General features: G+C 45.6%; 1 protein-coding gene across 2 annotated transcripts; it reads left to right on the top strand.

Moving 5' to 3' along the window:
• Window positions 1-232: 232 nt before the first annotated feature.
• On the top strand, window positions 233-10,508 carry LOC131913446 (glutathione S-transferase Mu 1-like). 2 transcript variants are annotated; one of them, XM_059266079.1, is made up of 8 exons: window positions 233-514; window positions 826-901; window positions 1,343-1,407; window positions 1,703-1,784; window positions 1,875-1,975; window positions 3,115-3,210; window positions 3,293-3,403; window positions 8,909-10,508. In XM_059266079.1, the coding sequence occupies exons 1-8, from the start codon at window positions 479-481 to the stop codon at window positions 8,996-8,998; spliced, it is 657 nt and encodes a 218-aa protein (XP_059122062.1). In that variant the 5' UTR covers window positions 233-478; the 3' UTR covers window positions 8,999-10,508. The 2 variants fall into 2 exon arrangements, with proteins under 2 accessions (XP_059122062.1, XP_059122061.1); XM_059266078.1 differs by lacking the exon at window positions 8,909-10,508 and having other exon boundaries at window positions 233-546; window positions 3,293-5,263.
• The last annotated feature ends 1,397 nt before the right edge of the window (window positions 10,509-11,905 follow it).

Raw genomic sequence — 11,905 nt, 5'->3', positions numbered from 1 at the left:
AATGACAGATTCCCACAGTCTGAGTTTGAAAACCGAGCTCTGCCAAGAAAAGGAAGAAGGGAGAATGTCTTGGTTCCTTTGCTCTCTGGCCAGTCTCCAGTTTCCAGGGTCAGTTTCCAGAGCATCCAGCAGGTGGCGATGGCGGCAGTTGCTAAGAGGGTTTGGAGCAGGAGAAAAGATTTTGCCTTCAGGGTGCACAGAACAGAATCTTGGGGCAGAGACGGCCAAGGATCTAATCCCTCCTCTCTCGGAGAGGGTGTGGCCCTGTGCCTTCGGGGTCAGGATCTGTAGCTCTGGTTACACAAGGGAGGAAGGGGCGTGCCTGACTGGGATTGGTGCAGAGTGGGGAGGGACGGGCCGCTTGGTCCCTCCTAGGCCTTTCTGGGAGTCTGCATAAAGTCGCAGCTTGTCCAGAGACCCAGCTCAACCCTGCTAAAGCCAGTCTGAGAAGACCAGCACCAGCCACAGCACCAGCACTATGCCTATGATACTGGGATACTGGAATGTCCGCGGTGTAAGAGAGGGGACCGGGATGTGAAACAGAAAGTTCATAACAGCAAGGCCCTTTCTAGCAGAGGGATACTCCTCAGGCCTGCCTAGAAACTTCTGCCTGTAGCTCTCAGCGCTCAGGAGCTCACACACTCAGGACGCTGCGGGGGGGGGGGGGGGGGGGGGTAGGGGAGAGGGAGGTGCGAACTCGCGCCTGGATATGCACGCTGCATGGTGGCTGTATTTGTGCGGTGTGGGGGTCTCAAATGGAGAAGATGAAGTCATACAAGACGGTCACCACAGTTTCTCAGCTCTGTCTCTGATCTTCTTCCTCAGCTGACACAATCCATCCGCATGCTCCTGGAGTACACAGACTCAAGCTATGAGGAGAAGAAATACACCATGGGGGACGGTAATGGCACCTTCCCGGTCAGTCACCTGCTTCCCATTTGCCCAGTGATGCCCATCAACCCATGCTTAGCCCCTTATTCCTCAGGCCTGCAGTCAGCCTACAGTTGGAGTTAGAGCCTGCTTTAGGTCCAGAAACCTCTTTGAGGGTGCAGTTTGGTTTTTCATTGTAAAACACCGAGAATGGAGTTCCTGGTCTATGTGTTATTAGTAACTAACTAGGCTGGGTGCACTATTGGGGTCCAAGCTCCTCTTATTACCAGTAGTTGCTTATATCCCTCTCCTCCATCTTGGAAAGTGACTTGAGTTACACACACACACACACACACACACACACACACACACACACACACACCACCTCAGGGGTTCTTTCTTGCTCCTGGTCTAATACCAGGAGTAGGGTAGGACACTGGACTGATCTCTTTTCACATTGTCTTGTCTACAGCCCCCGATTATGAACAAAGCCAGTGGCTGAGTGACAAATTCAAGCTGGGCCTGGACTTTCCCAATGTAGGTGCAGGGAAGGGGGTGGGGGTGGGGAAGGCATGATGTCCTCACCTCATCTTCTTGTCTGGCTGAGGGGGTTGGGATCAGTGCTTCTGCTCACCTGCTCCCACTCCTGGTGGCTGCACAGTGTTTCTGTCATGGGCTGTGTCCCGGTTTCTCCTTTCAGTGTGAAGTGTGAGCTCCACAGAGGGTTCACCATGCCAGGGCCATGGAGTGCCAAACCACCTGTCTGTCCTCACCCAGAAAAGAGATGCAGGGACCCCATATCTCATCTGACCATCCTTGCTTGTCTTTCCAGCTGCCCTACTTAATTGATGGATCACACAAGATCACCCAGAGCAACGCCATCCTGCGCTATATTGCCCGCAAGCACAACCTGTGTGAGTGGGCTGGCAGCGGGGTGGGGCATGGGGGACAATCTCCTTGTCTTGACTAGGATGCTGAGGGTGAGTGTGCTGTGTGTGCTGCAGGTGGAGAGACAGAGGAGGAGAGGATTCGTGCCGACATTGTGGAGAACCAGGTTATGGACAACCGCATGCAGCTCATCAGGCTCTGTTACAACCCTGACTTTGTGAGTTGCCAGTGGTGGAGTAGACAGGGTTTGCAGCAGGACTTAAAGTCGTGTGTTCAGATCTGCAGCATCCTCCTTCAGTGAATTAATGGTGTTACTGATACTCTGAGTTCTCCTTCTCTACACTGAAGGACCCTCATAACCCCAGTGAGACAGCACATGAACACTATGAAGCTACCATTACTAATGTAACCATGGAAGAGACGGTTGAGATTATCTGGTGGACAGTTGATCTAAGTCCTTCAGCATAGTTGTAAATCTTGGCCACATCTGTCTTTTGACCTCTTCCATGTGTCGTCTTTCCCAGTGGTCATACCAAAAGCCTCCAGGATGAAATTAGAGGGTGTGGGAATGGCCTGGTGGTTAAAAGCGTTTGCTGTGTGGCACGAGGGCTTTAGAATGGATCCTTAGCACCACGTAAAAACCCGAGTGTGGCAGCATGCTCTTATAATCATAGTGCTCCGGGGGAGAAATGGGAGGATTTCTGGGGAAAAACAGGAGGACTCATTGGCCAGCCAGTCTGTGAGCTGTAGATTCAATGGGAGACCCTGTCTCTAAAAATTAAGGTGAACAGTGATTGAGAAAGACACTTGCTATCAACATTGGACTCCCTTCTACCAACAGGCAACAGTGTACTCCCCAAATGATGAACATACGTCATATCACACACTGGTCTCACACATCTATCCAATGCATTCCCCACAATTCTGTCTTAGGTATCAACAGAAATCAGGACATCTTTTTTATAGGCATGCTCTTCACATATGTTCTTGTGCTCTTCCCAACCCAGTATAACTGTCTTCTTCTGGGGTCTTTATGTCCTTTGTATCTGTGGTTCCACTGGGTCTTTGAGGCTAGAACGTTCAAGATACTCAGGAGTTCCTTGGGGGTAACTCCCAGTACTGGTTTGGACTTCAGTCATGGCAGATTCCAGGGACAGTGTCAAATTCCAATCTGAGTCTCCATCACCTTGCACATTAATTCTGCCACCAATAAATAGTGATGTGTTAAATGGAAACCTAAACACAGACCTGGCCCTTTGTTGGGAAGGTGGCTGTTCCCTTGCACAGCTCTGGGAGGTCAACCTCTCTGCTGGGGAGCCTGAGTCTTAGGGTGGTGACAGCTGTCTTCTGCCTCAGGAGAAGCTAAAGCCAGAGTTCTTGAAGACCATCCCGGAGAAGATGAAGCTCTACTCTGAGTTCCTGGGCAAGCGGTCCTGGTGTGCAGGGAACAAGGTAAAGAGAGGGGGTGGGGAGGAAAAGTTGCCATTCTTCCCAGGCCTCAAATTCCAGCACACTGACCTTTGGCTTCCTGCAGATCACCTATGTGGATTTCCTCGTTTATGACATCCTTGACCAGCACCGTATATTTCAGCCCCACTGCCTGGATGCCTTCCCAAACCTGAACGACTTTATGGCCCGCTTTGAGGTGATGCCCTGATCCTCCTTCTCATTCGGTGTTCTTTTTCCCTTCTCCCTTTCCAGGATGACTTTTGTCTTAGCATTTCTATTGCTGAGAAGAGACACCATGACCATGGCAAGTCTTATAAGGAAAACATTTAACTGAGGTGGCAGTTTATAGTTTTAGAGGTTTAGTCCAGTATCATCATGGTAGGGACCATGGCAGCTGTAATTATGGGTGCATTCAGGCTGACATAGTACTGGAGAAGTAGTTGAGAATTCTACATCTTGATCTGAAGGCAATAGGAAGTGGTATGAAACAGTGGGTAGTAACTTGAGGAAAGGATACCTCAAAGCCTACCCCCATAGTTACATACAACAACAACACACCTACTCCAACAAGGCCACACCTCTTAATAGTGCCACTCCTGTAGCTAAAGTTTTCCTGGTGTCCTGCCCTGTCAGCAGCCACTCAGACCCAAGTAAACACACAGAGGCTTATATTCATTAAAACTACTCAGCCATTAGCTCAGGCCTACCACTGACTAGCTCTTACACTTAAACTCAGCCCATTTCTGTTAATGTATATGTTGCCACATTTTCTGTGGCTTTACCTGTGTGCCATTACATGCTGCTCCCTGGACAGTGGGCTGGCGTCCCCTAACTCAGCCTTCCTCTTCCCAGAATTCTCTTTGTCTGCTTGTTCTGCCTATACTTCCTGCCTGGCTACTGGCCAATCAATGTTTTATTTATCAACCAATCAGAGCAACACATATTCACAGCATACAAAACATCCCACAGCACCTCCCCTTTTCTGTCTAATCAAATAGGAAAGTTTTAACTTTAACATAGTAAAATTACATATAATAGAACAGGTATCAAGCAAGAATTACAGTTATAATATCTAGTCTATTTGTATTTGGCAAAATCAGAGAAAATATTCTATGTAGCCTATATTTGTGAGTCTAAACTTTCATATCTAATTTATCTCTTATCATAACCAAGGAAAATTATAATTATACCTATCTAGTCTTCAACTACATCAAAGATCTCAGAAGGATACAATATTACCTAAGAAAAACAGGAAGAGCATTGTAAGCAACTTCCAAAACTCTGCAAATGACAGAGACAGCTGCCTGCCTGGACAGTCATCCAAAGTTCCTCTGCAACGTTGGGGCATCCATCTTCAGCCTATAGGCCTAGTCTCTCAGTCACTTTTCTCTGGGTCCTGTAGAATATCTGGCAGTCTCCTCTGAGGAGCAGGAACCTGAAGGACCATCCTGCCTTGCAAAGTTCAGTGGTCACCTTCCTATGGGTCTTGCATGTCTAGTCAATACAACATTTTGTCAAGCAGTCAGGCAAGAACAGTTTCTTACCCAAATGACTATTTTTGCCAAGAAGAAGATAAACCCCATATGGAGTGTCTTTAATGCTTTCTTTTTGAACTAAATTGGTGCTGCTAGGAGAAGATGTGTCTCACTGTCCAGAAAGTCTACATTTTAAAAACATTTTAAATGCCATATTCTGTAGGTCTTTGAAGTGTTTGAAGATTACCTACCTATTTGAAATATATATATGTATACCTAGAAAACTTAACTAACATGACTATAAGTTTGATTATCATAGATGACTAATTATTAATCTGTATTTCTCAACTATACACTACAATTTCAAATGAGTTGCATGAACAAAATAAACAAGAGTAGAAATATACAGTATAACAAAATTAACTTTAAATTTGTCTTAATAAACTAAAACCCATAGCATTGTAAAACATTTTTAAACAAGTTATTGCTCTTAAAACTAGGTTCATTAATCTACCTTTTCATCCTATCATATCTGTATCCTACATTTCTATACCATATCTTCCTTTCTTGGTATAGAAAGAGATTGACTATGACCAATAACAATTTGCAACTAACAATCTAAACAAAGACAAACATCCATAATCCATTTTTTGGGGAATGTGGATGTAGTTTTCTGGTCTACTTCCTGCTGATAGAGGGTGCTGAATTCTTATGGGGACATAAAGAAAATTTTAGGATTATGGTCAAGTCCTTACTGGAGTAGTCTATGAGGCTGTATTCTCTGAGTCAGTTGCCTTGAAGTTGATTTTGGATGTTGGATGATCTGGGCCATGGTGTCATTGGAGACCTTTCAAGGTGTCTTGGCTGGTCAAATCATATTTGCCTGAAAGCAATCCACAGGTTCTCATCTTCTGTGAAAACAAAAGCAGAACCTCTTTTCCAAAGCAATGTATCCTTAGACATAAATTTTTAAATCAAGATACCTTTAAAATATACATATTGATTTAACTCAGCAGCTTTTATAATCAAATGTCTTTCTGCAGTAAAAAAAATCCCAAAGACAATATAATCCAGACTCTCTGTGTGATTTTCATATTTATTTATTTATTTATTTATTTATTTATTTATTTATTTGAGCTGAGGACCGAACCCAGGGCCTTGTGCTTGCTAGGCAAGCACTCTACCACTGAGCTAAATCCCCAACCCCTCATGGCTTATTTTTTAATTACTTTTACTGTCTCTTTAAAGACTTTATTTTTTAAAACTTTCTATTTCTTTATATAACTATGTTCTTTTTTCTCTTTCTTTCAAGTCTACATACATTTTTATACATACTGTAAACCATTTAGAGGTTTACTTAACCTGAATCTGACTCATTGTGAATCTATTGCTTTAAACTGCAGAGTGGTTAGGACTGAAATGGCAGCTTTGGCTGCTGGCTCTGGCCACCTCTGAGAGACTCTAGGCCTATAGGCTGTGCTGTGGCTGGCCTGAGAGACAACTAGGAAGCTGGTTTTAGTTCCATTTTAGAATCTTTTTTTTAAATTTTTTTTAAGCTTTCTTGGGTTTTAGGTGGAAGCTCTTGCCCCACACATGGACGCCATTTGTAGTTGAATTTTCCTGGTGTCCCACCCTGTCAGCAGCCACTCAGACCCAAGTAAACACATAGAGACTTATATTCATTAAACTGCTCGGCCATTAGCTCAGGCCTACCACTGACTAGCTCTTACACTTAAACTCATTCCATTTCTGTTAATCTATATGTCACTACAATTTCCATGGCTTTACATGTGTGCCATTACATGCTGCTCCCTGGACAGTAGGCTGGCATCTCCTGACTCAGCCTTCCTCTTCCCAGAATTCTCTTTGTCTGCTTGTTCTGCCTATACTTCCTGCCTGGCTATTGGCCAATCAATGTTTTATTTATCAACCAGTCAGAGCAACACATATTCACAGCATACAAAACATCCCACAACACACTCCCTTTTGGGCCATTTTCTCTTAAACCACCACATTCTACTCCCTGGCTACAAAGACTAGTCACTATATTATAATGCAAAAAATGCATTCAGTCCAACTTCAAAAGTCTCCATAGTCTATCACAATCTCAAACTTATTTAAAAGTCTGAAGTTCAAAGTCTCTTCTGAGATTCATATAATCCCTAAATCTACTATAAAATCAAAATCAGAAAGCAAATCATATACTTCCAAAGTATAATGGCACAGGATATACATTATCATTCCAAAACACAGTGGGGAAATACTGGACCAAAGCAAGACTAAAAACCAGCTGGGCAAATCCAAACTCTGCATCTCCATGTCTGATGTCAAAGCACTCTTCAGATCTCCAACAAAGCCACACCTTCTAATAGCGCCACTCACTCCCTTTGGGGGACACTTTCTTTCAAACCACCATAACTTTCTACTCCTTGGAATGGAAATGAAGAACAATTAACATTTGTTGGGCAATGACCTGTGTTCAGTTCTTAGATCTTCTGCATGAAATTTCTCATTACAACCTACTTGTTCTGTAGCAGTATCTGTTCCATTGGACTGCTAAGGAGGCTGACTATAGAGATTGTCAGTTTCTCAGGGACCCAGTACCATTGGAGAAGGTTGTGTTTGTTTCCCTGTGTGCTTGTAGCTTCAAGAAGAGAGGACAGTAGAGCTCCCTGATGCCAAAGGAAAAAAAACCGTAGGTTGCCATGGAACCTGGATTTTCCAGCCCTGAGGCCTATGGAAATTCAGGACATGTCAGAGTGTATAGCAAGTGCTGTTGAGAGGGGGAAATATGGCAGGACTGATGTGCAGTGCCAAGGTGCAGTATGCATATCCGGCCTGTCCAATTCTCTGCTCAGTCAGATTCCTGACTGGGGAAGCACTGGGACCCAGGGCTACAGCTGGTGCCAGGCTGAGTGGATGGTCCCTGCTGTTGGAGGATGTTCTCCTGAGGTGTTCAGTGTTTAGGTATCCTGTTTCTTCCCTTTCTTCTTCCTTCTCAGCAGCAGCTTGGTGTTTGACTGTGAAATCATTGAAATGGGATTTTTTTGTTCGTTTTCATTCACCTTCTCTGGTGTCTCTGTATGTGTGTGGCACAGTTTCAGCTCAGTAGGACTTGGAAAGGTGCATCTCCATGCAGGGATGCAGTGTGGCAGGCATGCCTGACTATGAGGCACATGTGACAGCCACAGAACCTACTTCACTAGAGACTTGGGGGTCAAGGCTGTAGTCCAGTGAGATTCTTAGCACAGAATCTTCTTTTCTGTCCTCAAAACTGCCCAACAAGCGATGTGTTTTGTTAGTTTCCATCAGCTTGGATTCTGGTCCAGGCTGCTCAGCTCTGGAGATTGTGTAAGAACTGGCTGTGCAGCACAGTGGGAGTGTGGGAGGCTGCAGATCAAGGCCAGCTAAGCCTGCCCACTTGGGTCCAGGCAGCCCTGGAACTCTGAATTCTTCCCAGCTTATCTAGGCATTCTACTGGAAAGACGGCACACAGCACAGAGTCTTTCTGTAGGGTCTTCACCAGTAGGGCTGGGAAAAACAGAATGGGCGCACTGAGTGTGCTTTCATCTACCAGGTTTCAAAGTTTAGGTTTTTCTGCTTCAAGAGAATGGCAAAGGCCACTCCATTGTCTCCTTGCTGGTTCACTGATCCCCATCCTCATGACGTCAGGATTTGCTGAGGTACTGGGTGAGGTCTTTGCTCTCTTCCAAAGTACGCTGGCATGGTGCTGGGGCCTTTGTCCTTCTTGGTCCCTCCTCAGTGTGGAATAACAGGCAAGCAGGAGCCTGCAAGTGAAAAAGCAAGAGTGTTTGTGTAAACAGAGAGTGACAAGGGGTTTCTTGTTTGGGGAGTGAGGCAAGAGAGCCAGAGTGGAAGATACTGAGATCCTCCTTGTAGACAGGGGGATAGACTGTTGTCTTTCTAGCCACGTGAGCAGGAGGGAAGCACCTTGCCTCTGTGTGGACTCCCTCCTGTTGAATGCAGAGCAGGTCACTGTTCTGCAGGATCTTGTGGAATGCTCCCTCTGTACCTGTACAGCAACTGCAGATGGACACACAGCTGAGAGCAGTGTTCAGTTTCTCCTTCTTTACTGGAAATCAAAGCCTTCCCTTACCAGTGTTGGGCACCTGAGCAGCTTATGCTGTGTTGGGGTTCTTAGAGTGAAATGTGTATATCCAGTGGTGCCGCAGATCCTGAATTTCTGATTTCTCCTTCCCCTGCAGGGCCTGAAGAAGATATCTGACTACATGAAAAGCAGCCGCTTTATATACAAACCATTTTATGTAAAGCTGGCCTTTTGGAACCCAAAATAGGACTACAAAGCCCAGCCCTGGGGGAATATTCATTCACCCTGCTGGCCCAGGCCCTTGGGCATGGCTCTGTGTCTCCACCAAATGTGTTTTCTTCTTCTTTCTATCCCCTATTCCTCCATTTCTTTGCACAAGCCCTTCCTTCAGTCAAGCCTCTGGATCCTTGGACTCCCCATTTCTTCCTCAGTCTCTTGCTCCTATTCCTTTTTCCTGCCCTGCATCCAGCCATCCCTCACTGTTGCTTGGAGGAATGGACCTGCCACGGTCCATGGCATATGACAGCAGATGATGACTGATATTCATAAGGTCAACCCACGAGATGAATAACTCTCTGATGGAGGAAACTCTTCAATCAAGGCTTCCAGGGCCACTGCCTATGAATGACTCTTTTGCTTCTGTCTGTACTCTTTCTCATGTGCCACTACATTTCTCCCCTGAAAACAGCTATTAGTATTTACCCACTGCCTGTGTTTTTATCTCGTGAATATATTCCATCTACTGGGCACATATATATCTGTGGATGGTCAAGAAGATGATTTCTTCTTAAGCCGTATAATTTTGGTGAATAGAAATAATGCTAGGATACTTTTCATATCTTAGGCTGACATAGGAAAGTAACAGTATTCTCGGGTACAAAGACACCTTTTTACACAATTAGCTGATTTAAGACCTCAGAGCAAATTCAAAGTAAATGAGTTGCCCCTGGAAATGAATGCACAAGGACAAATTTCCAAGTGTCTGTTTGTTGAACCAAGGTCAGGCACAAAGCGACTTTAGTAGATGTAACACTCTGCATAAATTCTCTTTAGCCTTTGATTTTTTTGCACAAACTCCTAAATCTGAGTTTTATGATACAAGACTCAAGGTTCAGCCAACTGTTTATGTTTAGATCCTGGGATGCTTTTAAGGTTACTGTCTCTCCAGGATGTGCTGAAGCATTCAGTGTTAGGTGGCTCCCACCTGGTCACCAAGGAGCTGGCTGACAGTTCAGCATTGTCATGGTAACTCACTTCCAGCTGGTCAGTGTGACATCCCAAGTCTGAGAGAAACTGTGTGATTTCTCATGTGTTATCAGAATGGCTTTGCTTCTTATTGTTTACTCAAGAAATGCGTTGTGACTCTCAAAATGCAACTCATATTTTGTCTAGAGTTTTTTGTTGGAGAGAGATGTAGCTATGTAGAGACAAAGAGATTGTCAGAAGAAAAATATTTTTTCAAGATGAAGTAAAAGAGAAAGTTACCATCAGAATGTATGTGTTTCTTTCCTAATACACCTCAGATAGAAAAGTTTAGTTCTCACTGACATCCTGGATTTTTTTTTTTTTTTTTTTTTTTTTTTTTTTTTTTGCATACCCTGGGTGAAGTCTTGGCGCTGGATCTCTAAAGACCACACTATGTACCAGACCCCAGAATCCTCAGTAAGCTCTGAGAGATCAGATCTGCCTCTATGCTTGCCCTGGTCCTCAGAGTGAACAGCCTTGTCTGATCCCCAGTAAAGTCTGAATGACATTTGTCCTGTGTCTTGTTTTGTTGGTTGTGAATCTTGGGACCAACTGCGTTGGCTTTGGGGGGGGGGGGTCTCTGTTTTGTTTCCTGCAGGAGGGGCTGGAGAAGGAAATGTAGGGACTCTGGGTTATTTAAAGTCCTTGATGTCCCTGTGTTAGGATTCTGTACATGCGCAGCTCAGGGTCTTGTCTGTCACTTTACGTCATCAGCGGGCGACTGTGTCTCTGCCTTAAAAAGTCAGACGTGGACCCCCACACTCTCTCTCTGAGCCTCCCTTTCTGTTTCCTCTCTGCCAGGCCTGGCTCCTCCGTCCTATCCCCTCTTCTTTCTAATAAAGCCCATTCTAACTCTGGTAGCCATGGCTCGTGACTCTTCCACCGACCAACCAGCACCAACCAACACTGTTTATCCTTTCCCCCTGTCCATGTCCCCGTGTTCCTCAAGCTGGTATTCCCGTGGGAGAGCTCTCCTTCATCTCTCAGTTACTCTTCAGAGTGCAGTGCCTCAGCTGTCCATGGGAAGCTCGTGTCGTGCTTAGAGCGATGCTGTGCTGAAGGGAAGCTGAGCAGGCAGGCCCTAGATGGCCGTCTTCTGCCGTCCTCCTCAGCTTTCCGAAGCTGAACACACAACCCCGTTTGCGTTCTCAACATTTCTCTCCAGCAGCATTCCCCACTGTCCGCAGTTGATGTAGGAGTCTTTCCCTCAACTCGAGCCAAAGCGAGTTGGAGGATGGCTCCTTTCTCCCTCATCCTTCTTTGACTGTTTCTTCACGATGTATCTATTTTTATTTCATGCGCATGCGTGTTTTGCCAGCATGTGTGTATGAGCACCACATGGGTACCCGGTGCCTGCAGATGCCGGAAGAGGGCATCAGACCCCTGGAGCTGGAATTACAGATGGCATGTGGGTGCTGGGAACAGAACCGCTCTAAGAGCAGTGTGCTCTTAACCTGTGACCCATGTCTCCAGCCTCTGGTTGTTGGTGGTTTTGATCCAGGATCTCATGTCACCCACTCTGGCTGGGTCCTCACTCACTATGTGGCTGAAGTGTCTCTTGATCTCATAATTCTCCTTTTTCTACCTCTTGAATAGGGGAATTATGGGTGTGCACCGCAATGCCAACTTTGGATTGTTCATCTTTGATATGCATGGCCAGGCTTGGCACATGGTTGATGAACGGAAAATTTGGAATCGGAATCAGGTATCTCCAGAGATGTTTGGCCAGTCCATACAAGCAGTGGCAGGGCTTAGAGCTCTGGAAAGAAACATGTTATCCAGAGTCATTACAGCAACATGTCCCTGCGATGATGATGGAGTCTGAACCAGAGGCCCTCTCAGCTGAGCAGGCTCATCAAGAGGCCGCAGCTGCCTGGGAAAGAACAAGGCTGGGCGTGAGCTGGCCTAG

This window comes from Peromyscus eremicus, chromosome 6 (genome assembly GCF_949786415.1).
Source record: "Peromyscus eremicus chromosome 6, PerEre_H2_v1, whole genome shotgun sequence".
NCBI classification, from domain to species: Eukaryota; Metazoa; Chordata; class Mammalia; order Rodentia; family Cricetidae; genus Peromyscus; species Peromyscus eremicus.
The sequence above is the reverse complement of the archived record's forward strand: the minus strand, read 5'-3'. Positions and strand labels throughout refer to the sequence as shown.

Bases quoted from the DNA above. Each gene is read 5' to 3' on its own strand.
- LOC131913446 (XM_059266079.1), top strand. From the start codon at position 479: ATGCCTATGATACTGGGATACTGGAATGTCCGCGGT. The intron at 515-825 runs GTAAGAGAGGGG...CTTCTTCCTCAG, and splicing joins GATACTGGAATGTCCGCGGT to CTGACACAATCCATCCGCAT. The intron at 3,211-3,292 runs GTAAAGAGAGGG...GGCTTCCTGCAG, and splicing joins CCTGGTGTGCAGGGAACAAG to ATCACCTATGTGGATTTCCT.